General features: G+C 53.8%; 1 protein-coding gene across 1 annotated transcript in view; it reads left to right on the plus strand.

Annotated features, from left to right (window-relative positions):
* Positions 1 to 17,885, plus strand: part of ZNF831 (zinc finger protein 831) — a 30,070-nt gene extending 12,185 nt beyond the window's left edge. Inside the window, exons 2-4 of the mRNA XM_037059836.1 lie at positions 360 to 4,072; positions 5,493 to 5,620; positions 17,649 to 17,885. Of these exons, the coding sequence (XP_036915731.1) occupies positions 389 to 4,072; positions 5,493 to 5,620; positions 17,649 to 17,832 (3,996 nt within the window). The 5' untranslated portion in view covers positions 360 to 388 and the 3' untranslated portion in view covers positions 17,833 to 17,885. The remainder of the gene's footprint in view (positions 1 to 359; positions 4,073 to 5,492; positions 5,621 to 17,648) is intronic.
* Positions 17,886 to 26,564: the final 8,679 nt, after the last annotated feature.

Raw genomic sequence — 26,564 nt, forward strand, 5'->3', positions numbered from 1 at the left:
CCCCCCGCCAACAGCGATGGGGGACTCAGAACTGCCCAGCAGGACGGGCCTTAGGGAGGTGCCCCGCCCCTTTCACAGGGACCAGCCCGCTGTGACCCAGGTCAAGGGCAAGAATCAAGAGCTCCTTTTAGACGTGTCAACTAAGAGACAGGATTCCCACCCTGGATGCGAACTCCGCGCCACCACGCATCAGCCACACGACAAGTCACTTCCACTCTCCTAACCTGGGGACCAGAGCACTCTTCGGTGGGGCTGTTGTCAGGCTCCCATGCGGTGACGAACGCCTGGTGGGAGGCAGGGAGAGTGGGCTGTGCGATGGAAAGAGAGGGGCCCACACTGATGTTTGGCTTTGCCCACAGGTCACCCAGGGTCACCCAGATGACACGGGATGGAGGTGCCAGAACTCACCTGCCCTGCCTCACCTGCCAGGGACCAGCCGGCTCCTGCTTCTGGACCCCCAGGGGCCCCAGGTGGGCAGGCCTCGCCCCACCTGACCCTGGGCCCCGTCCTCCTGCCGCCCGAGCAGGGGCGGGCCCCCACCGTGTTCCTGAAGGCACTGCCCATCCCGCTGTACCACACCGTGCCTCCTGGGGGCCTCCAGCCACGGGCTCCCCTGGTGACCGGCAGCCTGGACGGCGGCGGCGGCGTGCCCTTCCTCCTCAGTCCCCTGCTGCAGCCGGAAGGGCCTGGCCCCACCCCCATCGGGAAGCCAGTGACCCCCACGCTCACTGTGAACATCGTGGGTACTCTTCCCGTCCTGTCACCTTGCCCGGGGCCTGCGCTGGGCGGCCCTGGGAAGGCGCGCCACGCTGGCAAGTACCTGTGCCCGCACTGTGGCCGGGACTGCCTGAAACCCAGTGTTCTGGAGAAGCACATTCGGTCCCACACAGGAGAGAGGCCTTTCCCGTGCGCTACCTGCGGCATCGCCTTTAAGACCCAGAGCAACCTGTACAAGCACAGACGTACCCAGACGCATTTCAACAACGCCCGGCTGTCCTCCGAGTCTGAAGGCGCGGGGGGCAGCCTCCTGGAGGAGGGGGACAAGGCCGGAGAGACCTCCAGGGCAGCCAGCAAGGGGGACAGCTGGAGCCAGGGTGGCGCTGGTGGGGCCCCACCAGAGAGGCCCCTTTCTCCAGGGGCCCAGAGTGCTGGGCACTGCTCAGTGCCCCCGACGCATCTGTCCCCTGTCTCCAAGAACCTGGATCTGAAATTGGAAGCGGTGTGCTGCCCAGGGCAAACGCCTGCTGATGGAGAGGCCCGCATGGCATCTAGTGGGCTCCCTGTGGCTGGTTCCCAGCCCAGGCGTCCGCTGCAGGAGCCCAGGGGTCCTCCGGCTGGCAGGGCCTGCTCCCTGCCACAGCCACAGGCGCCGTCCTCGGAGAAGCCAGGGGACACCAAGGCCTCGGAGGGCCGGCTGAGGAAGTGCGAGAGCACCGACTCGGGCTACCTGTCCCGCTCCGACAGCGTGGAGCAGCCGCTGCCCCCCGGCAGCCCCCTGCGCAGCCTGTCGGAACACAGCGCAGAGTCCGAGGGGGAGGGCGCCACGGGGCCCAGGGGGCCCAGGGCTGAGCCGGGTGGCCGGGGGCCCAGCCTAGAGCTGGAGAAGCGGCAGCTGGAGGAGCGCATCGCCCGCCTCATCTCACACAACCAGGCCGTGGTGGATGACCCGCAGCTGGACCACGTGCGGCCCCGCAAGACCGTCCTGTCCAAGCAGGGCAGCATTGACCTGCCCATGCCCTACACCTACAAGGACTCCTTCCACTTCGAGATCCGGGCTCTGGAGCCCGGCCGGAGGCGCCCTGGCGCCCTGGGCCCCGCCCGCTCCACCTGCACGCCCCTGGACAAGGCACGCCCCCTCTTCTTCCACTCCGTTCCCACCCAGCTCTCCACCACCTCGGAGTGTGTCGCTGTCACCAGGAGCAACTCGCTGCCCTTTGTTGAGGGCACCAGGACATGGAAGGAGCCACCGGACCCCCAGGACTCTGGTTCCTGGAGGCAGAAGCCACTGAGTCCCAGGCCCGCCCCTACCCGAATGGCGGATGTCCCCGGCGGTCACCCCCGGGCCTTAGTGAGACAGGCTGCGGTGGAGGACCTGCCAGGTCCCCCCACTAGAGACACCATGACCCCTACAGAGGACCCGGATGGAAAGAGGGTGGTGGCAGGGGATGATGGGGCAGCCGGCAAGGGCCGTGGGGCCGGGAGGAAGCGTGGCCAGAGGAGGCTGCAGATGTTCTCCCAGGAGAAGTGGCAGGTGTACGGGCGCGAGACGTTCCAGCGACTCTACCAGAAGATGAGAGCCAGCCGCCAGGGGGGCCGGAGGGCGCGGGAGGGAGGGGTGGGCTGTGGGGCGGAGCAGGACCTTCCTCCGAAGGGAGGGGCAGCGGGGGGCGAGGGTGCAGCCCTGTCCCAGGACGGCCAGACCCTTGTCTGTGGGGACACTTCTGTGGGTGCCCAGCCAGGGCCTTTGGAAAGTCCGCCAGCCACAGAAGTCTTCTTGGTGACTGAGTCCCCCGAGCGAAGGGAGACGGCGGCCCGAGCAGGAGGCACTGAGCAGCCCAGGGAGAGCAGGTCCGTGTTGCCCCCCACCTGCACCTGCAGAGAGCCCCCGAGTTCGGGCAGCAAGAGCCCTGTCCTTCCTGCACGCGGGAGGCTGGAGATGGGGTGTCCTCTGCCCCCAGCACTTGGTCCCTTCAAAGGTGGGGACCTAGAGGCTCCTAGGCTGCCAGACCCCAAGCTGGAAGGAGGTGCCCAGGGTGGTGGGGACACGGAAGAACAGGCCCTGCTAATCCCGAGAGATCCAGGCAGTAGCCCTGGGGAGCCCCAGACTGTGGAGCCCCGGCTGCCCTCGGAGAGGAAGAAGCTGAGGGTGGAGGGGCCGACCTCCCCAGAGCAGCGGGGGACTCTGGGAGCAGGAGGCCAGGCCCTAGGGACCCCTGGGCAGGCCACCCCCCTGCCACCCTGGAAGCAGGACAGCGACCCTGGGGACAAGCCTGGGGAGCTGGACAGGGGTTCCGAGTGCCCTGTGAGGGGCGGGGCCCGGGCCTCGGGGGCCCGTGGTGCATCTTTCTCTGCTTCCTCGGTGGCTCTGACGCCCGGGCTGAGGGACAAGAAGCCTGGACTCGGTCCTGAAGCTACGTTCCCGGGGATCCCCTCACCGCTGGCACCCCAGCCTCAGGCTCCCGACACCCCAGCAGCCCTGACAGACACCACCTTTCCCCCCAAGTACCTCCTCAGGTTACCTCAGGGAGAGAGCCCGTCACCCCCACCTGGTGCCCAAGGCCGCCTCTGCAGAACCTGGGGGCCCGAGGACCTGGTGTCCTCTCTTGGTTCAGAGCCAGGGACCCTCCTGTCTCCCCGCCCAGCCGCAGGCCTGGCCCCAGGGAGCGCAGACAGCTTCGAGGAGGACCCCAGGCTGTGGGGCTGTAGAAAGGGGGCGCTGGGAGAAGAGGAAGGAGGCTTGGATGCCGGCACCCCACAATCGGGGGAGCCTGCTGGCTCGAGCGCTGGAGCCCTCAAGGAGACGGCCTCTGTCCTGCCCACCTGGGCCTGTGACTCCTGGAGGAGTGAGACCCACGCCCCGGGGCACCTCTGTTCCGGCAGCTCTGGGACCAGGGCCCAGGCCTCCCCGAGCATCCTGGATCCTCGGCCACTCAATAGGGACGTGGCAAAGCCTCCTGAGAATGTCCCAGAAGACCCTCCTCCAGGGCCCCCAGCAGGACAGCATCCCTACTGCTCTCTGCGGGCCGGCTCTGTTTTCTCATCCACCCTCTTGCCCCCAGGCCGGCCCGGGGTGGCCTCAGGCACCCCCTCAGGTAGCCCTGGGGGCTGTGGGCCCCAGGGCCCCTTCCCTTCACTGAAGGCCGAGCCCCAGCTCACCTGGTGCTGCTTGAGCCGCAGCCTGCCTCTGCCGGCGGAGCAGAAGGGGAAGGCCACCTCCGTGTGCTGGGCGCTGCACCGCCCCGGCCGTGGCTCTCTGGCCCAGGGTGCGGACACCAGGCTGGCGAGCAAGGCAGCGTGGGGACGCTGGACCAGGACCAGCCCGGCAGAAGGCGGGGAGACTCGGCCGTGGAAGGTAACACACGTTTGCCCCAGGGCCCTGGGCTGAGGGAGCTTGGTCAGTGCGGGGAGCCCCCCTGCAGCCTCTGTGCCCATTAGCTAGTGCTCCTGGAGGGACTCAGGGGCTTCCACGCATAGGGCGAGAGAGAAGGAAGGCCAGAAACTCGCGACAAAAAAAAAATCATGAAAAAATAAATGTTGAGGGGAAGAACTACTGCACCCGAGACTCTGTATGAAATATTTTTTCTTATTAGACATAAAATTTCACTCTGAGCTTCCTGGTAACAGAGGCAAGAAGCGACATAAAATGATGCTCAGGAGAGCTCTTTGGATTGTCTAAGATTACAAACCAGGGATGCTTATTGGGAGACAGACTACAGGTAAAACAGACAGACAAACAAAAGCACCTCTCCGAGGGGAGAGTCATCGTACCAGGGATTCTGGATAAATAATCCGTCAGATGCAGTTTGCCTCTGAGTTTCCTGGGGCGGGGGATGGAAAGGGAAAGGACCTGGGGGCTCTAGAAGGTTCCCACTTGGTGACTGAAGGATAAGTGTACAGTCCCATCTTGAGAGCGGTCCATGCGCCTAGACTTTATAATTGGGGGTGTCTCTGACCAGGGCCACAGAGGAGGATCCTGGAGCCCCTGTGCCAACTCCCTGGGGCAAGAGCAAGGCAGGCTGTTCCCACAGGAGGGCGGGGCCCGAGGGCGTGGCAGCGCCTGCGGGGAGACGGGCAGGTCGCTGTAGTTTGCCGCCCACAATGCGCATTTTTTGGTCCAAAATTTTAAGGGAAAAATAAGGATGCACATTAAGTATGGTTAGTACTAATTCCATATCTATATAAGTGTTTTAATTCTTTTATTTATGCGTATGCGTTAAAAGTGTAAGTCTAGAAAGCAATAATGACATCAGTATACAAAATAATACCCTGGAATACGACAGCCAGTTTTGTTTGTAAATATAAATGAATAAAAAATGGGAAAAAATGAATGAATAAATGAATAAAAATTGAATTAAAAAATTAAAAAGAAAGATTTTTTCCCTGAAAGTTTGGGCCCAAAACCTGGGTGTGCATATACACGGCAAAATACATAGAAGGCACCGGGCCCAAAAGAGAGGTGCCTCTCTCAGCCTCCATCGTCCAAAAGGTGATGACCAAGGGTGGGGGTCCTGCAGATGCGGGGTTAGAGGAGGAGAAGAGCTGCCCATGGTGTTCCCTGGACCTTCTGTTAATGCCAGACGTCTGGGTTTTCCTCTGTGGATCTAGCCTAGGCAGGGTTCCAGAAGGTTCCTCCCAGGAACCTTTGGCAATGCAGCATTTCCATGCCTTGATTTCCCCAGACAGGCATCCTGTCTGCAGAGAGAGAACCCTTCTGTGTTTCCCCATCGTGAGGGCTATGAGCAATACGATGCCAACCTGCCTGGTATTTTCAGCTCTCCTACCTGACAGCCCCAGGGGTGACGTCCCGGGACCCGGGGACCGAGCCAGCGTGGAAGAAAGGACCTCCTCGGAGGAGGGCGAAGCTGTCCCGTGCGAGCAGCAAGCAGAAAACACTGAGGAGGTAGGGTCTTTGGCTGACGCTGGCATGTGCCCTTGTGCCTGTCGTGTGGCAGCCAGCAGTGCCCCGAACACCCCCAGGAAGAACTCGCGCGGGGTCCCAAAGGCTTCTCTGAACCCCAGAGACAGGGTCCCTGTTTAGGAACCAGGGTCGTCTGGAGTTGCGCGGTTAAAGTGCTCAGTTGGCCCGGGTCTGTCCACCCCGCACAGCCCCACTGGCTGGGTGGCTTCCAGTGGGGCCTTTCTAAGGCCAGGAATCTGGCAAACGTTGGAAACAACTGAGTTGAAAACAGATCTATCCCGTTTAAGTCTTAGAGAGAGAGCGCGTTAATTATTTACAGCTTTGATTGCTTTTTTAATTATGCAAGCGAAGTGTGTCCTTTGCAGAAAAATTAGGAAGTCCAGATGAGCCGAGAGAAGACGATAAAACACCCTAGTAATCTTACCACCAGAGATAATCAGTGCTGACAGTGAGGGGTGTGCCCTTCCGGAGTTTTCTCTGGGACATGTGCGTGTTCATGATACACCGGCAACAAACGCGGGGGGACAAGTGGATTTTAATTTCGTTGTTGGATTGTCTGGCTCCTTTTTGCTCATAAGCCATCGGGTTGCCCACAGCGTATAAGTTATAAAGCATCTTCTATCCAGCTCTTGCTCCCTCTTGCCTTCCCCCATGAAACCTCGTCTTTTTCCCCCCCAGTCTCCTCCTCTCCCACTCAGGGTGACTCAGTGCCATCTGGCTGGCCCTCTCCCGTTGTCTCATAGGACTTGGACCCCACGTCCCTGAGACCCCCCAGCCTTCCCGCTGCATCCCCCTGCTGCCCCCAGCAGCCTCCCTGGCCTGGAATGCTCAGCCTCCACCCCCCCCCCCAAACTGCTGTCCCTGTTTGATCCAAGGCCTAGGCACTCTTCAAAAGGCAACACCAGTCCCTGATTCGTCCCCACAGCCGCTCAGCCCTCGGTGGCTGCAGGGGGCACCTTCTTCTGAGGCCCTGCTCCTCCCTTAATTGTCTGCCCGGACCAGGCAGTGTGGCGGCGTCTCACGGCTGCTCTGTGCTGGGTGCTGTGCCGTGACTCCCCCCCACTCTTCTCCAGAAGAAACTGAGACACAGAGAGGTCACATGACCCCCCCAGGGACCTGGACTCGAGTCAACAAGCCTTACTCCAGGGCTCCTATGCCATACAGAGGCTTGCCCCGGGGCTCCCCAGCCTCCGGTGGGCGCGAGACTCGCCTGGAGTTTCCTCGGAGGAGTGATGCTTTGCTCTGCTTCGGACCACATCCGGTCCTTCCCAACACCCGTCATCTCTCCGATACAGTCTTATGCTGCTTCTTCCCTTCGTAAGGATTCTGGTGCTAAATTGGTTTCACCGCCACAATCTCACCATCTTGCTGTCCTCCCAATCACACCTGCAAAATCCTTTTTGCCATGGAAGGTAACCCATTCACAGGTTCTGGGGATTAGGGTCTGGACATCATTCTTCTTGCCTATCACCCCTCCATCCATCCGTCCATTCTTCCATCCATCCACCCTCCCACCTACATACCCGTGATTGTGTATATGCCTGTATATCTCAATTTTCACACCCATCTACCCACTCACATACATATGCACACATCTCTATCGTCTATCAACCTCTGTGTTCTCTCCTCGAGAAAGAAGCCTATTTTTTGAATTCACTTCCCCGTTTCACTCCAGTTCCCTTAAGTCCTACGGAATGTCAAGTACTGCAGCGCGGGCCTCCCTGGCCGAGGTTCAGAGAGAATGGCGACCTCTGTGTGTCAGCGGGTCTGTTCTCTTTTTCTGAAAAATAAAAAATAAAAAGTACAGGAAAGCTCAGGAACTGTATCACAGATTCCCGGTGACAATTCTCCGTGATCAACCGATATTAACATTTTGTCATGTTTGCTTCTGAGCCTTTAGAAAATAAGACACATAAACTGTTACTTTACATATTATGGAAAATAAGATAAGTACAACACAAAAGACAATTGTGTAGTTTTGTGTACTGGGCACCAATGGTTTCAATCCCTGTTTTCATACTTTGCAAATCAAGGGATCCACTAATATTATAAAATAATATTGATTTCTGTCTTTAAAATGTGTATGTAGATATTGTACTAAATTGCTTGTCCTTCAGTTTGACTTTTAAACTCAATATTGTGTTTCCGAAGACCCAGCTGTGCTGTGACAGACAGACCAAGTTCATTACCTTCATTGCTGTAGAGTATTCCTTCCCAGAAGTAGAATGCATTTTATTTTTTATTCCCCAATTTATAGGCATTTAATTTGTTTCCAGAATTTGCACGCTTACTTTGCAACGAGCATGCGTACACGTGCCTCCTTGGGCAAGAGGTGTTCTAAGAAATGTACCTGGAAGTGGAGCCGTTAGATTATAAGATAATCGCATCTTCCATTGGACAAGTTACCACGAGGTCCTGTGCACAGTGGCCGCATCCGTGGGCTTTTCCTGTGTGGCCTGTGCCCACATTCTTGGGAATGGTTTTTGTTAGCAGGCGTTAAACTGTTTTGCCCATCTGGAATTTGTAGGGTTCTGTACACATTCTAGATTTGTCTGTGTTCTTTGCCTGTTACATACACTGCATGTATTTTCCCACGCCTGTTACTTGTCTGTTTGAGCCCTCCCACTCCTCTTTGCCCACGGTGGACCGCGCGTGTCTTCATTCTTCCCACGTGGCAGGCAGACCTTCCCTCTGGTTTCACTGTCTTCTGTCAGAGGCATCATTTTCTATCCATTTGAGAGTACATTTATTTCCTTGATTATTTGCGAGCTAGCCTTGTGGTAGAGGCAGGTGCCCGGGAGGAATGCCGTCTTGGGCGGACGTCCCCCAGCGTGGAGAAGAAGTCAGCTCTCAGTCTCCTTCCCCGTCCTTGGAAGGCCTTTCATCTCTGACTGCTTTTAAGATCTCCTTGCAATCTTGGGTGTTCCACACTTTGACTTGGATGTCTAGAGGTGTGGGTTGCTTTTGTTTANCCACGGTGGACCGCGCGTGTCTTCATTCTTCCCACGTGGCAGGCAGACCTTCCCTCTGGTTGCACTGTCTTCTGTCAGAGGCATCTTCTTGAGAATTTCCTTTAGGGAAGGAAATTCTCACTTTCTATCCATCTGAGAGTACATTTATTTCCTTGATTATTTGCGAGCTAGCCTTGTGGTAGAGGCAGGTGCCCGGGAGGAATGCCGTCTTGGGCAGACGTCCCCCAGCGTGGAGAAGAAGTCAGCTCTCAGTCTCCTTCCCCGTCCTTGGAAGGCCTTTCATCTCTGACTGCTTTTAAGATCTCCTTGCAATCTTGGGTGTTCCACACTTTGACTTGGATGTCTAGAGGTGTGGGTTGCTTTTGTTTATTCCATGAAGAGTCCATTGGGCTTTCATCATTTGTGGCTTGATGCCCAAGAAACCCTCCGGTGTCGCTCTGCAGACGCTGCCTCGACCCCGTTCTTTGCCCTCTCTTTCCGGAACGCTGAACCAACACACTGTAGATGCTCTCGGTCTTCCGTGCCCCCAGCCTTCACTTTCGAAACCTTTGTCTCTCTGGGCTATCATCTAGATACTTTGTTCGGATCTACCATTAAAATTTTACTAATTTTCTTAACGCACTTATTTTTTAAAAGGCTTATTGAGTCGTAGTGTTATGCACATTCAAAGTATGCAGTGTGATAAGTTTTGACACATCTGCACACTTCTGAAACCAACAGCCACCCCAAGGTTTCCACATGTCCCTTTGTGATTCCTTCCTCCTGCCCACCCTGGCACCCTGCCAGCCCCAGGTAATTGCTGGTGTGTTTTCTGTCACTATCCCTTCTTCTAGAATTTTGTACAGCCCTGGCTGGTGTGGCTCAGTGGATTGAGTGTCTACCTGTGAAACAAAGGGTCGCTGGTTCAATTCCCAGTCAGAGCACATGCCTGGGTTGCGGGCCAGGTCCCCAGTGGGGGCGTGTGAAAGGCAACCACACATGGATGTTTCATCCCCTCTCTTTCTCCCTCCCTTCCCCTCTCCCTAAAAATAAATAAAATCTTTTAAAAATAGAATTTTATAAAAATAGAATCCTATGCTATATGCTCTATGTCTTTGGTTGGGGGGCTGGCTTTTTTCACTCAGCATGACTGTTTCAAGGTTCCTCCGTGTTGCTGTGTGTATGATAATTCATCCTTTTTTATTACTAAGTAGGGCAGGAATGTCTCAGTTTGGTTCTGTAGTCATTGTTTGGTAGACGTTTGGTTTGTTTCAGTTTGGGGCTGTTACGAATAAAACAACGATAAATATCCCTATACATGTCTTTGTATGGATGCATACTTTACATTTTCTTGGGAAAATATCTGAGAGTAGAATGGACGCATGACATGGTGGATGCATAACTGATTTTTGAGAAACTGCCCAACTGTCTTGAGAAACTGTTTTCCAAAGTGGTTGCGTTGCTTTCCGTCGCCAGTAGCAGGGGAGAGCGTGCCGCTTTCCCCCCATGCTTGCCAACACTCGGTGTGGACATTCTGTTTCATTTTTACTCTTGTTTTCAGTCTTTTCAAGAAACTTACTGGTTGTTTTTTTTGCATCGGGTACTGCCAACCCAGGAAGCCTTGGCGGGCCCGACTCTGCTTCATGCACTAACTCTCACTGCTGGTAACTCATCTCCTCGTCGGTGCTTGGGCTTTTGACGGTGAGCTGAGATGTTGTGGACTTGGAGACTTGGGTTGGGGGTGGGTTTCTTCAATGGTGGTGTGTTTCGCTTCTGCTAGTTGCCCAGGGGCACTCTCTTGTCACTTTAAATAAAACTCTTGGCTTCAGGTTTCTTCACGTCACCGTAGTAAGTGGATTTCCACGGCACCCCCCCTGAGAATCCTGTCTGATTGCTATGAAGTCAACAGAAGAGACCTTTGTCCCTTTTCCTCAGTGATGAGGTGGAGTTTTTACGCCCCCCTCGGCAGGTGGTGAGAGTAGGGGGCATCATTCCTGACCCACCCATATGATGTGGGTGTGACTTTCAGCGGTTCCAGCTGTGCACAGGAGTGGGGGTTGGCTCTTCCACTTGCTCTCACCTGGGATAGGGTCTGGGTTCGAATCCTGACCCCCCAGCCTAGCAGACCATGAACGTGAAAGACCAAAGTCACCTCAAGTGCCCTCCGAATGAAAGCTCTCTTACTTTTTAGGTCTCCGTGCTTGCTGGGTTTTTGACTTGTAAATGCATCTTACCTTCTAATCAGGAAGCCAATACACTTCAATATGTTTTAAACATGTTTGTATTTTAATCTGCATTTTGCATTGTGGACGAGGAGGGTGGGCGTGGTGCTGTTCAATCAGAGTAAACGCTGTCGGAAAGGGATTCTTATTTTCTAACCTTGTTTACGATTCACTTGTCGTCAAGAAGCGGGGATTTTGATGTAGGAACGTGCAGGTACCTTTTGCTTCCTAGTGATCACTCCTTGGTCTCGTCTTAGAAACCTCTCTTTACTCACACTCACAAATACAAAAACGTGCTCTCTTACGTTCTCTCTGTGTAACGTAAGGAAGGATTTGTTTTTGTCCATATGAAAAACCGTGGACCATGGGTTAGATTTGGCTTATGACCTGTTTCCATATGTCCTTGTGAGCCAGGGATGGCTTTTACACTTTTCAAAGGGTGTGAAGACTCATATACGTAGACTCATATATACGAAGTATATGTGTCAGACGTTGTACGTGGCCTTCAGAGTCCAAAGCATTTATCATATCTATCATTTGGACCTTTACACCAAAGGTTAGCAGACTCCTAGATTCATCCCTTCTCTCCCCAATTACTTGCTATGTTTTAACTCTCTGTTTGTACTTGGGGGTTTGTTCCAGGGCCTTCCATTCTGTTTCATCTGTCTCTTTGTCTGTGGTCCACTCCCAAAACCACGCTGTCACGAAAATGGCTGTTTTCGTGAGTGAACGCCCCTGAGTCAACAGAGAGGATTAGAAAATGCAGGGTTCATTTTCAGAGGGGAAATGGGAAAACGTGGAGACTTCAGACTCGGTCCCTAATTGCCCCGACACCAGCTGGAGGCCCGGAGATTCAGAGAGCTTGCGGAGGGCGTCTCTGTGGTGCCTGGAGTGAGCGCCGGACCGTGGAATTGGGTTTGATGGATTCACCTGTATCTGAACACTGTGCCGTGTGGAGCAGGGAGCTCCAGAGACTTGTTCTTGGAAGCTTCCCACCATTGGAATGACAAGCGACGAAGACCCCGAGGAATCGGCAGGAGTGCAGCCGAGACGGGAGGTGACGGGGGCGAAGGCTCTCTGCAGACCCTAAATCACACATCAGTCACCGAAGAGGAGAGTGAAAGGAGAGACCCTGGGCTCCGCAAGCGTCACCTGCATAATGGGCAGCGTCTGTCCTTACAAAGCAGATGTTTCTCTGTCTTGGAACATGTCTGCTCATGTGGTTCTGACACAGCTTACGTGTGCAGGGAGGCCACACTCGTGGGAATGAGTGAGTGAGTGAGATGGGGACACAAACCCGGAGATGTGACACCGGTGCAGATGGTCGAGACCCTTGTCGCAGTCTCTGCGGCCCCGGACAATTCTGCCCCCGTCCCAGGTTCTGCTCAGTGGGGTCCGGAGGGTCTGCCTCAGCGCCACCCCACTTTTCTTCGTGCCGTGGTTCCCGGTGGGGCCCAGAGAGGACAGTGGGAGGGGTCGGGCGGACCCCTTCCCGGAGGAGGGCAGCGTGGGGTCGAGGAGGCCTGGTGGCCAGTGGCTTTCAGCTAGCATGGAGATATAGGACAAAAGTCTCACCCTGCTCCTTTTGTGAGCTTCCCGCTGGACTCTGGTCAGCACTAGTGTCCCCTGAGGTCTTGACCTTGGCCAACCAGCATCACTGTCCCTGATGGAACTGAGGTGGGTACAAAGGTGTTTTCTGATCATTCTCCCATGAGGCCTATACACAAAGAGATTGTAGGGGAAGATGGAGGTGTAGGTAGATGCACTTCGCCTCCTTGCACAACAGAAAGAAGAAGAAGTTCAAAAACAAAAAATGACCAGAACTGCCCGAAAACTGAGCTCTATGGAAGTCTAAGAACGGAGGAGAAGAAACATCCATCCATCCAGACTGGTAGGAGAGATGGAGACAAGCAGCTGGGGTGGAGAGGATGCATGGCAAGACAGGGGCTGGAGGACCGGGGTGGGGGGGCAGCCGCTGGTGGTCCCACATTCACATGAAGATAAACTGGGACTAACAACCGGGGAGCGAGACAGACCACGCAACCTAGGGTTCTAGCAGGGAAATAAAGCCTTCAAACCTCTGACTGTAAAAACCTGTGGGGGTTGCAGTGGAAGGAGAAACTCCCAGCCTCACCGGAGAGACCCACGGGCACCCAGAACGTACACAAGCCCACCCACCCAGGAATCAGCACCAGAAGGGCCCAGTTTGCTTGTGGGTGCTGAGGGAAATGCCTGAGAGCCAGCTGAGAGCTGAGCGAGCTGTACCGTTCCCTCTCGGACCCCTCGCCCCCACACAGCACCACAACACAGACAGATGGGTTGCCCTGCCCTGGTGGATACCTTAGGCTCTCCCTCTTATAACATAACAGGTGTGCCAAGACAAAGAAATATGGCCAAGTAAAAGAACAGATCAAAATTCCAAAAAAGGAACTAAGCAATGGAGAGATAGCTAATCTGTTAAATGCCAAGTTCAAAACACAGGTAATCAGGATGCTCACAGAAATGGTTTCATATGGTTGCAAAACAGAGGAAAAAGTGAAGGCTATACAAAGTGAAATAGAGGGAAATATACTGGGAACCAATAGTGAAGGGAAGGAAACTGGACTCAGATCACTGATTTGGAGCAGAAGGAATAAATAAACATTTAATTGGAACAGAATGAAGAAACAAGAATTCAAAAAAAATGGAAAGAGGCTTAGGAACCTCTGGGACAACTTAAACGTTCTAACATCCGAATTATAGGGGTGCCAGAAGAAGAACAGCAAGAAGTTAAAAATTTATTTGAACAAATAATGACGGAGAACTTCCCCAAAGTGGCAAAGGAAATAGACTTCCAGGAAGTCTAGGAAGCTTAGAGAGTCCCAAAGAAGTTGGACCCAAAAAAGCACACACCAAGACCAATCATGATTATATTACCCAAGATTAAAGGTAAGGAGAGAATCTTAAAAGCAGCAAGAGAAAAGAAGACAGTTACCTTCCAAGGAGTTCCCATAAGACTGTCAGCTGATTTCTCAAAAGAAACTTTGCAGGATAGAAGGGAATGGCAAGTATTCAAAGTCATGAAAAGCAAGGACCTACATCCAAGATTGCTCTACCCAGCAAAGCTATCATTTAGAATGGAAGGGCAGATCAAGTGCTTCCCAGATAAGGTCAAGTTCAAGGAGTTCATCATCACCAAGCCCTTAGTATATGAAATGTTAAAGGGACTTAGCTAAGAAAAAGAAGATGATCAAAAATATGAACAGTAAAATGACAACACACTCACAACTATCAACAACTGAACCTAAAAACAAAAACAAACACAAACTAAGCAAACAACAAGAACAGGAACAGAATCACAGAAATGGAGATCACATGGAGGGTTATCAGTGGGGAGAAGTGAGAGAATGGGGGGAAAGGTACAGGGAATAAGAAGCATAAATGGAAGGTAGAAAATAGACAGGGGGAGGCTAAAAATAGTATAGGAAATGGAGAAGCCGAAGAACTTATATGTACGACCCCTGGGCATGAACCAAGCAGGGTGGAAATTCTGGTGGGAGAGGGGGTGCAGAGCGGAGGGAATAAAGGGGAGAAAAAAGGGACGACTGTAATAGCATAATCAGTAAAATACACTTAAAAAACCAAAGAGATTGTGCTGGTCTTGCATCTTTGTCAATAGTGTAGGCTCTTCAAGGAAGACCCATAGAGACAGACCAAGATAGTGGTGGGTGTGCGGAGTATAGAAATTGTACTGGGTTGGCCAAAAAGTTCCTATGATTTTTTTCCAGTAAAATAAAAGACACATTTTTCATTTTCACCAATGACTTCATTGATATTTGGATATTTTGAGTATGTTGGCTCTCTCCTCCGTGGGAGAATGTTGATCGTTCTCAGTTAATGTCTCGATTTGGTCACTATCAACTTCAGCTGGTCCCCCCGACCGTGGGGCATCGCCCAGTGAGGAATCTCCAGCACGAAACTGCAGAAACCACTTCTGACACGTGCCATCAGTCCCAGCATCTTCTCCATACACTGCACACATCTCTTCTGTATTTCACTTGCATTTTTACCTTTCTTTAAATAAAGCACAATATACTGAAATGTTGCATATTTTCTTCCATCTTCAATATTAAAATGGCTACACCAAAATTCACCAATATTGATGTCTTTAAAAAATACACACTGATCTGACAGCTGCCACAATACAATCTAACAAAATTGTTTCGAGTGAAATTAAAGACAATTAAGCGCTATCTCCTGGAGAAAAGCCATAGAAACGGTTTGACCAACCCAGTATTTAAAACCTGGACCCAACAGGGCAACTTGCTTTTTGGTTCTTGTCTTTAGAGTAAACCGCAGCACAGTCACAGTAATCGAGATGGATCTTATAAATGCAGCCTCGAGTAAAAATAAAGTGGGAGAAAGGACATCCCTGTGGTACAACGTGACGTGCGAGAGCGACGGCGTGTTGAGACGATGCCTGCGTGTGGCATGGTGCTTGTCCGCACACGGCAGCGAGTGTCTCTGGGGAGCGCAGGTGAACGAAGGTCAGAAGGGAAGAGGAGGAGATGCCCCAGGCCTGTCTGAAGTCGGGCTCCCCAGAAGCAGAGACTGGGGTGGGGATCACTGTACGAGTGATGTGCACAGAGGGAGGGGCTGCTAAGGGGGTGAGGAGAATGAGGCAAGGGAAGAACCAAGAGATGTGGTGCCGGGTGTCCAGTGCTGCCCGATCCCATTGGGAGACTGTCCTGCTCCGAGGCACAGGGCCCGAGCTCCCTTGTGCCGAGGGCAATTTCCTGGAGAAGGGAGCTGGGAGGAGCCACTGGTAGCCAGCTCTCCGGCGGCCAGGCACGGGTGTGCAGCTCTGGTGGAGGTGAGAGGCACTTTGGCTTCCCAGGTGACTGGTGACCAGTGACAGCCGGCATGCAGGCCCTGCCTCACCCTGGCTGCTCCTTCCTGGTGGGCACAGTGTTCCCGGAGGGGCCGCGTGAGAACGGGGAGAACCCAGGAGGGAATGCAACAGACTCTACCCTTGGCTAAGAAAAATTCTGCTTTGAAGGCAGCGCCAGGACCCGCTTGGGCTCCCCGTAAGAGCAAAGGGTCCAAATTCTATGCTACGGAGATCTGAATTCAGGGCCTGGGCCTCTCCCATTAGGCTCCTAGCTGCTTTCATTGAATAGAATGCCTCGCTTCTCCGTTTCCCAAAAGCAAAACCTCCCTGCAGTTTGAGCTGTGCCATTCGTAATGCCTGCTGACGTGTGGCAGTCACCCACTGACATGGGGGCAGAGGTGACCACGGCACCGGGAATTCCCTCCTTCCTTCGTTTGTCTCTGCACGTGGAGGTCGTTCTTGGCCTGACTGGTTCACGGCTTTGTGAGGATCAAACCCCAGCCCTGTGGCTTCCCACCCTGGCTCAGGGGGCGGTTTCAGGAACCTGTGATCTGGGCGTGCAGGGATGGACTGCTTCAAAGAGCAAGGCAGGCACCCCCCGGGGAACGGCAGCTCCGGCCCCGGGGCCAAGGAAGCAGCCGTGCCCGGTAAGCGGAACCTCTCCTGAGCCCGGAGCCAGAGAAGATGAATAGAAAGTCACTTTCCCATTGCTGCTGCTGTCCAAATCGGTGCTGAGAGGACACTGCGTTTGTCCTGCAGAGCTGATTTAAAATTCTGCCAGCACCCTGGCGATCACGGGACTGCGGCTAGATGTTGGCGGAGGCTCAGACAAATGAGAGGGGAACGTGGCCAAGCAGGTCACCTCGCCACACTCCCCAGCCAGGTGGTCCTGGAGAGTGCTGTGGGAATCGAGTTCTTGTGAACTGAGGTTTGTAATGGGAATGAGCCCTTGTGGCGTGACTGGGCAGCTAGAACAGGGGCAGAGGCCCTTTCAATGAGCTGACCACGATGGCAACCTCTGCTAATTGGTTCAGAGCCCTTGATGGAGAGTCTAGCTTCCAGCTGGCCACCTGGCCCGCAGGTCTCACGTGGAGGCTGTTCGGCGTCTCGGTTCTTTCACCCGCAACATGGAGGCGCTAGACTAGCTTGCTAGTCTGCTAGTTGCACGGGTTTGTTAAGAACAAGTTTTGAGCCTGCACTCACCAATAAGTGCATAATTGTTCATTTACATATGCCACACATGCTTATTCCACCAATGTATTATGCACACTGTAAAGGGCACGCAACAACAGACGCAAGGATGTCTAGATGACAATAATTACAAATAGAAGCTCTAGAATCTTCTTTTCCTACAGTTCTTGAGCCCTCATATCTGAATCCTCCGTTTTGGAGGATGAGCCCAGGGATCTGGAGAGTTTTCTCCAGATGGGAAGTCTGGACCCGTTTTTTCAGAGGAGACCCCTTCGACCGGTGCTGTCCTACATGGCGAGCCACGAGCCATGTGTGGCTATTTCCACTCAGTGACATGAGATAAAATGTGAAACTCAGTTCCTCAGACACACTAACTACAGTTCCAGTGCTCGGTTATTCAGTGGTTAGCATCCTACCCGGGTCAATGCGGGTTACAGAACGTTTCTGCCATTGCAGGGGTTCCTATGGGAGTCCGTTTATTCCGTAGACAAGACCATGCGGGCCAGCGTTTAGTTCCAGCACAGGCCAGGCGCCACTCAGCACAGGAAGTGGTTTATAAACACCATCTCATCTAGTCCCTGCAACAACCTCATGACCGAGGTCCTACGATTGTCCCCATGTCATGGAGGAACAATGAGGAGAAGAGGGATGAGAAGATCAAGTCTCTGTGTTCTCCCAGGCAGCCCGGGGGTGTGGGTTTGGGGATTTTCCGTGCGTGGGCTTCTGGACACCGCTCCCAAGGTTGGTCACTGCACGTGTGTGTCTCTGTCCCGCAGGTACAGAGGGAGCTTCTTGCAGGGCCGCGTACAGCTCAGAGCAAGGAGACTACGCAAGCCGCTCTGGGTGCTGAGAAGAGACTGCCACCCTCCCCCACTCGAGGGGCTGGACCCACGCAGGACCCTTGGGCAGGCTGCTTCAGAAACGGCAGGTAATGCTCTCCCTGGGTGTGAATCCTTATAGGGCATGAAAAGGCCCCAGGCCGCTAGGGGTGCAGGCTGAGCAGAAGACATAGGTGGGACAGTCGGCGTGACGCTAAATTAGGGTCCAGGGTCCCGGGTGAGAGTACTGGGTGAGAGTCACTGGGGATCCAATCATGGGAAGTGGGCGGACATCCTCAAGCACCGGCCACATGTCCTGGGTACCGGTTCCAGGCAGGACCTGGGAAGCGGGAGTCAGAGCTCGGCCTCTACCTCCCCTCCCCTTCAAAAAAGGTCACTTGATTCTTTCCGCGGAAGCGTCGTGAGGTTGAACTAGGTCGGCGGATGGGCTGGAGCGCCCACATGAAATAGAAATGTGAGTGGTCATTATGTGTGCGAGCTGCAGGGAACATTGCTTCCATGTGAAGCGGTAAGAGCCTCCTCTTCATGCTCAGAAATCGATAAAGGATGAGCTAATGGAGACTGCTTCCTGGGACATGGGTTACTGTAGTGGCACTCCCTGGGCAACCAGCACAAACTGCTTAACTTCTCTGGACCTCAGCTGCTCCTCCCTTTCTCCCCTCTCCCCAGTGGTAATGAGCCGGGTCTCAGCCTTGCTTGCAGGGTATTGATGGGGGGGAAATGGAGACCCTCTGTGCAGAGTGTGCAGGGACCCCTCTGGCCAGCAGCGACTGAATCACCAACCTTTTGTGGCTGATTGTTGTCTGTTTGGCTCAAGGGCTGACCGGGGGCTCTGTATCATGGCTGAGGTTTTGCTCCCTGGGGACCCGTCCTCCTCCACCTTTGTGTAGCTCTAGCGCCCCCTACAGGCAGACAGCACTTTCCCAGGCTCTCCCCACTCCACTGCCAACCCCCAACCCCCAAAGCCCTTTCTGGTAGGTAAGGGTGAAGATTAATTTCTCTGTGAGAATTGAAACCAAGGTGGGTGTTTGCTCACCTGGATGGCCACATGTGGAATGAAATGCGTTGGGTTGGTGGAGCGGGGAGGGTTAAGATGGTGTAGGAGAGGCCAGGATGGAGTGGGATGGGGAGAAGGCAGAAATATGGTCTCCAATTGTGCTCTTCCTCCATTTCCTGTGTTCCTCATCCTCCCCTCCACTCCTTTCCTCCTTCTCATATAGATACAGACCATGCAACTGCCCACTGGGGTGGCTTGGGTGATACCCACCCCTCCAGTACAACCCAGCAGAACCCACCAGCTGTCCCCACAATCAGAGTTTTTCCAGCAACTCTCTCCCAAGCCCCTTAAAAGGGCTGAGTCAAGCTGCCTGTGGAGATTTGCCTCAGGCTCCGTATTTGTATTCTTGAGGCCCAAGCTACCGAAGGGGAGAGAAAGAAAAGCCGTACTCTAGGTAAATGTACAGGGTGGAGACAGACACCCTTGGCTCGAATCTCGATGAAATGATATTGGTGGGTTGCTTAGCTTCCTCCTTGGAATCGCCTGTCTGTATGGCGAGGCTTCCATGTAGGTCTCACTTACCCAATGGCTCAATGTCAATGTCAAGGGAGCTCCTGTGTGCGGCAAGTGCTTTGCAGACCCTAGAGCAGATGCGTGTCAGTTGTTGCTACCTACTGAGCATAATGAGTATACAAATGGTGTGTGCCAAGAGCCAAATGGCGTGGTTATCAGGGTTTCTGTTGTCTAGTGAAGGGCAAGGTCAGTGTTAAGAGAGGAACCCAAAGGGGGCATTTTTTTTTGAGAGATGGGACTTTTCCTGGAAATTCAGATGCAGGGAGAATAGAACTGAGTCTCTCTGGACTGGGCAATGGTGAGGAAAGGCTCAGGGGTGAGAACGGAGAATTGTGGGAGGGCCGAGTGAGTCCAGGAGGGCTGGTGTGCGCTGGTGTGCGCCTGTGTGCGTGCAGGACGCGGGAAGCCGCTGAGATCGCTCCTCCTCATTGTGTGCCACCGCACTAATTTCCCAGAGCGGCTGAAGAAATCTCCGGAAACTTGGTGGCTTAGAACCACAAAATCTATTCCCTTACAGTTCTCCCTCCAAGGACTTAGGTGAAGCCCTCTCTGCCTCTTGCAGCCTTCGCTGACTCCAGGTCTCTTTGGCTCGTGGCTACGCCACTCCAGCCTCTGCTTCTGTTTCACGTGGCCTCTCCTCTGTGTTTCTGAGGGTCAGACCTCTCCCTTGGTCTTTCTAAGGGAAGGAGTCCACCCCAAATCCAGGACCATCTTATCTTGAGGTTGTTCATTTAATGACATTGGCGAAGACCCGTCTTCCAAGGCCAGGCTCACAGGTTTCTGGGGTTTTATCTTTTATCTTGAGCATATCTTCGTGGGGGACCTCCACTCAACCAGTGTAGGGCTTTCACAGCTTCCTCTGTCTGCGAACTGGCAGGGGTGGCCCCGCAACGTGTTTCTAGGTGGAAAGGGTACACCTGGACAATCAGGGGGCAGTGTGCACATTGTCTGAGCTCCTACTGTGTGCAGTTTTGCTAGGAAAGTTGTGTTTTAGACTTAGACCCAGCCACGCTCCTGAAATTCGAAAGAGCCCACCAGCAGCAGGTGCTGCTCCGCACTCGGAGGGAAGGAAGAGTTGGCCAAGTGAGGGTGGTCCGGGGGGCCTCCAAACTGAGAGGGTGTGCCAGGCTCCGGGGCGCAGCAGCTTCTTTTCGGAAGAGGGCCCCATGGCAGGCCGGATGGGGCGGGCTGTGTCCTTAGGGGCTGGCCTCCAGCCGCCACCTAGTTTGCCTGCCCTTGTGCTCTGGGGATGGGGCAGTGTCAGTCCAAAACAAGGACCCCTGGCCCCTCTGCACTCTGCCCAAGAGGGGCTCTGTCCACACATCCTCTAGCGGAAGAGGGCGCCGCTTCCTGACGCGCCCAGTGTGTCCACGGGCACCTAGCAGGAAAGCCTCTGATTTCATCGTCCTTTCCACTGATTCTTCCCTTTGAAGCCTCCTCTCCCCCTGGGGCATGGCCCTGCTGCCTCCCCCGCGGACCGATGGGCTCCGTGCTGGGAGACGCTCCACTTCTCACCCCAGGGTCGGCTTGGACACCAACATCCTAAGCACGAGCAGGGGGCGCCCATGGTCGGTGGGTAAAACTGGACTCAAACAAAAAAATCAGCATCAGAAACAGTCTGAATGCGGAGCTAAGACACGAGAGGCACCCACAGTTCAAATTCTCCCTGGGAACGTAGCTCCCCCCTCCCCGCCCGGCCCCATAGACAGTAATTTCGTAGCAACAGTTGGAGCAGTGGCCGATGTCTGCGCTTTCATGTTGATTATTTGAGCAGAGAGTTGAGCAGGGGGTTGGGTCCCTGGAGCCCATTTTCAAAGGGCTCCCTCCCCTGCAATTAGGGAGAACACAGAGGATGTCCACCAAGGGCAGGTGGGACCCTGCGGGACGTGGCCTGAGCGTTGGCCCAGGGAACATCAATCAGCCCTGCATCTAATTGGAGTGTCAGGGGACAGGGGTGGCTGGTGGGGAAACCAGCAAGCCTGGTGGGCAGGTCACAGTGGACACCGTGGCTTCGAAGAGTGGTAAAGGGCATGAAGATCAATACCGGATGGAAATCAAAGAGGTTTGGGGATCTTATTGCCACCGCTGCCACCGGCCTCGGCTGATATTTCACAGCGGAGTGACAGGAGCTCTGAGAGAGCTGGGCATTCGGAGACAAAGTGCTGCAACTTCAAAGGGACTGACCGGTGGCCCTTGGTCGTCCACCCTCTGCAAACATCTCTCTGGTCCCCTTGGACGGGGCGGGTCCTGGGTGGAGAGATCAGAGCTGGCTTCTCAGGGCAGGAGCTGACCTCCCCCGTGTGTGTTTTGGGGGGGCAGGGAGGGGCTGGACCTGTGTCCTATGCCGGACAATGACAGGGTGGTCTGTCTGGGGCGCCCTGAGAGGCTGGAACTTGGGGGGACATAATAAAACCCATCAAAGAAACAGAATGACCTTCGGGGCCAGGGGAGGACTTCCCAATCAAAAGCTAGGGACAACCTTTAGCCCTGGTCCTTACGGGCCGACTAGAATCAGTAAAATAAAATTTAAAAAAGTAGTCAGGAATACTTGTATCCAGAGGCTGAGATAAGATGTTATAACCAATTCTTGGTCGTCTTCATTTTTGGAGAATCTTCCTGTCCATAATTCATGAGGGCAAGAGACAGAGGATGTTACTGAAAAATATTTTTTAAGAGGGTGCTTAATTTCCCTCTCTTTTCGACTATTCTGATAGCTCGGTCCTAATCATTCAAATTCACAGATGGCTTGGCAGTGAAGTCACCAGGAAGCAGAAGGGCAGAGGCGTTATGGAGGGTAAAGACATAATTTATAAGATTTTATAGTGACTGGAGCCTCTGAGGTGCTCCCGAGAGCTGAGTCTTCTTTTTAAAACCTTAAATTCAGTTGTCCACCCCACCCAAGTTTCCTGCCGGGGTGGGGCCGGAGGACTGGGGGTTTCTTTTCAGATGTGGAACGGAGCTCCCTTAGCCGACGTTCCCGGCGCATGTGCACGTGGGTGGGCATGCGTGCCGACCGTTCAGAGAGCAGCCCCCTCGCCCAGAGTCGCGGCAGGGCCAGGGCTGAGCTTTAGCATTGGGTGGGTTTGATCCCAGAAACTCCAGCTGCCTCGTTGAAAGGCGTCGGTGAAAGGAGGTTCTTAGGTGTCGAGTCACTGGACACGCCAAGGAGAGCAAACATCTACGTGATGGGAAACCGTTTAATCTCAGCATGGTTTCCGGGGCACCCACGACTGTCACGGGATAAGGACCTTCCCTAATAAAACGCTGATAAATTGATAAATTTAGCTTCTCTCTCTCTGTCTCTGTCTCTCTCTCTCTCTCTCTTATGAGCCTCCGTCCCTGCCCTCCGGGGTGGTTTTCACGACGTAATGCATGCTGACTGTGAAGTGAAACCACAAACCGCACTCCAGATGTAGAACTTTATGAAGCCGATGGAGGTGGCCATCGGGCCGGCTCACACCCACTGGCAGAATCAGACCAGGTGGCCCTGAGCTAGAGAAAAGGCGGAAGAGGATGGCTTTTGGTTTCTTTGTTTTTCAAAGTTCTCCTAGTCCTTAGTTCTTCACTACTTACAGTAAAATTTTGGTTCCCTTTGTGAATACATTTATTTTTGGTGGCCTTTCCCCGGTGGCAAAGATTTCAGTTCATCAGGACTCTGTTCGCCCAGCTGGAAGGCCTTCCCACCTTTGCGCCAGGGCCCGGCGTGGTAGCAGGTCCTCAGTAAGGAGTTTGGTTTTTTGTTGTTTTTTTCAAATGTATTTTTAGTTTTTTGATGAACCACTGAATGAGCAGAAGTAAGCCTCTTACCCTCAGCTTCGTTACTGCAGTTGAAAGGAGGGTTAAACCAGACCCCAGATCTTCCTTGAGAGTGAAGGAAGGGGGTGGAGCTTTCATTTCTGGTTGCATTATGGAGACGCGTTGGTAACAGAGAGTCCGGTGGGTGTCTTGGTCGGGTGGGAGTGGGCTAATCACTGTGAAAGAAACTCCATCTTTCTTTTCTTCATAAAGAAGCCTTTTCATCTAAAAAGGCAACTTTCAGCTCCCCCGACTCCTTTTTGGCACAATTTTGCAGAATGGCGATCTTTAACCTTCAGGACCATCTGTCTGACCCCGCCCCCCCAGCCCTGTTTTACAGATGAAAGCTCTGCAAAGACAGAGCAAGGCAGTGACTTTGAACCTGAAGATGTTCACTTGCATGTCTTTTAACCTGGGATTCTCTCTTCCACTTAGTGGGGACCAAATCTTAACTGGGGGGCTCGCGTCCAGAACCAGCCCTTTAGTCAAGAGCACCGCAGTCAGAATTACCTGTGGAAATCGGCACACGAGGCTGTGACAGTTGGTATGTGGGACTCTGAGCAGAGCCCCCCCGCCCCAGCAGTGCGTTTGAGGGCCCTGGTGGTAAAGCAAGAAAAACAGACCATCCTCGGAGCTGCTTCGAAGGTGACAGCAAATCCTCCCTCTGAGCAGGGGAGTGAGAAACTCTCAAGTGTCCCCGCTTGGTCGCCCAGCGTCTGCGCGGCGTTAGTCGCCAGCACTCCACCTCTAAAACCTTCATGACATCCTAATGGATTGGTCTGCGGTGGGGGGATTAACGAAGATATGGGAGCTGTGGCTTCTGGGCAGGGTTGGGGACAGCGTGTTCCCGAAGGCAGGGGTTAGAGTGAATGTGTGACGGGACCTGGCTGGGGTGGGTTCTCATCTGCCCTGAACACCTGTCGCTCCGGTGCTCGCCTAGGAACGGGAGGGCGCTCGGCCATCACTCCACGCCACCTGGAGCCGGTGGGGGCAGGTCAGCCAAAGACCCCGTCTGCTTCTTAAGGGGAAGTTCACCACCAAGTCGGGGCATAAAGATGCTCTCTGTGGTGTTTACTCCCCAGGGTGGAGAGACCCACTTAAGAAGAGCAGCTACCCAGGTGTGCGTGCGCATGCGCGCATGTCTTCGAGTTCAAGCGTTCTTTTCCCATCAGAAAATGTCCTTGAAAACCCCACACGTCCACCCAGAGTGGGCGATGCAGCCGTACACCTGAGCAGAAGCCTCTCCCTGCCTCCTTTTTAGGAGGTCACTGCCCTGACATGAATACTTTCTTTCCAGCGTGGGGCACAGGGGCGGAGGAACACAATTATCATCGAATTTTGCTTGCGTTTCAAGTGGACTCTCTAGACTCCGGGAGCTGAACACCATCAGCCCGCAGTCCTATTACCGGTCTCCTAACATCCCAGGTATTGACCCTGGGCTGCAAACAAGAACCTCATAATTAGATTTGCTCTGTGTTTGTGTTTATGGGCACATCTCTTTCTCTCCAGCCGATGACACAGCAGCCTTTATTTATATTTTATTATTGAAATACTCGGTGTTAAAAGGACCTGCTCCATTAAATGAGCCCTGTTCCAGCTACTTCAGTGCTGGGGATACATTAAAACATTCCGTCATAGGAGGAGTGCTCTTATATATTTCCTTAGAAACGCGTTTTTTGGAATTGAATGGGGAACATTGATGTGGTTGAGGTTAATTATTCGGGCTTTTGCTGGGCACATTGGGACGCGCTGCCTCTGCCAGAACATGGGCTAAAATTGGAGCGCTGAAGAGGAGGGAGTGCGTGGCCCTGTGCCCGGATGACACATCTGAAGTCGCACTGATGGAAGGACATGTTCTGTTGACTGATAAGGACGCGCCAGGGTTAGGGCGGCGCTGCGTCCCCGAAGCTGGCCAGGCTCAGAGCAGTGAACGCCAGCGAAGTTTGCGGCTGCGTCTCCACGCGAGAGTCTAGAAAACTCTCAACTGAACTCAGGAGGCACTTTCGACTTAGGAGGTTCGCCCCCTTTAGATCCCCCGACAAACTTGTGACGAAGGACTCTTCTTGTCACTTTGCATGCGGAGGGACCGAGACTCAGAGAGGCGGTCAGTGAGGTGAGGGAGCTGGTGGCCAACAGCATTCCCCAAGTTCAAGTAATCCACTTATCACCTTCAGTAGTGTTGCGTCTGGGGGCCACCTACATGGTTATTTGCTTATGTTTCCTTTAGGCTCACTCGCAAAAAAAAGGAAATACGTTTATTTTACTTTATTTTTTAATTTTTACAAAAAAACAACCACCCATAAATACATCTACTTTAAAGAGAAACTTTGCTGCCACCAAAGAGGGAACGCCGCGGCCCCCTACCATTAAGGGACCACTGCAGAGTGGAAATGCTGGGAGCTGTGTGTTTTGGTAGAAAACTCCAACCGGAATCCATTGGGGGCAGGAGGCCGGGGCCCCGGGGGTCTCTCGTTGCTGAGAGGAGATTGGGAAGTGTGAGTGAGGTGCTGGGGACACGTGAGCACCCACCACCCACCGAGATTCTCCACTTTCCTGGGTCAGAGGGATGACACCTGTGTCCTTCTGTTGTGTCATTCCTTGCTGTTGACCGCTAGGCCTGTGAATCACCCCGGCCCGGGCTGAGCCCCTCCCTGGGACCCTGTTTGTGCGCCTGCGACCCCCTTTCCCTGTCAGTGGGATCCCTGCTGGTTTGTATCGTCTAGGATTTCCTCAACTTCGGTGAAACCTTGACCTGTGTGGAGTTAGACTCTATACATTCGACAGAGTTGGCTGCAGAGACCATGGGGTGGCAAGAGTCCCCGTCCCCACCACAGCCACGGGTCCCAAGGCCCTACCTTCTCTCTCTCACTTGGGGGGAGGGTGGGGGCTGCCAGGCAGCTTCAAGCTCTGCATTTCTTTTGTCATCGTCATTGTTGTTGTTCAGTTACAGTTGTCCCAACCCTCCCTCCCCCACTGCTCTGCTGCTCCCCCCTGCCTACATTTCTAAGATTCTGAGATGTTGACCGAGCCCAGTGGGGAGCGCTCTGGGGTGGAGGGGGCGGTGAGGGACCGGATATCTGCAGGGATTTGCAGACCTTGGTGGGTGGGAGGGGGTGGGCTCCTCTTTCTCCTGAGAACAATAGGGGGCCATTGAAGGATTGGGGTGCTGGGGAGGAGGGCAGATGAGACCATTCCAAGTAGGCTTGGAAAAGGCCTCTCCAGGTGCAGAGTGAGCGAGGATGGGGGCGGATAGAGGGGAGGCCAGGAGGCTGACAAGAAGGCCCCTGAGCCAGGTCCAGCACCTGCGTCTTTAAAAAGGACTTGGAAAAAGTGATGCTCCATCTAGAGGAACGAAGGAGCTAGTTCGTGACATGGGTAATCATGGATGACGCCTCTTGTAACACATTAAAATAGGTAAAGGAGGCTAATGTTGCTTTGCCAGTCGCCCCGGCTCCCAATACCCCTCAGATGAAACTGCCTGTTCTTAA

Source organism: Sturnira hondurensis, unplaced genomic scaffold, assembly GCF_014824575.4.
Source record: "Sturnira hondurensis isolate 20B ecotype Veracruz unplaced genomic scaffold, ASM1482457v3 Scaffold0011378, whole genome shotgun sequence".
Classification (NCBI taxonomy): Eukaryota; Metazoa; Chordata; class Mammalia; order Chiroptera; family Phyllostomidae; genus Sturnira; species Sturnira hondurensis.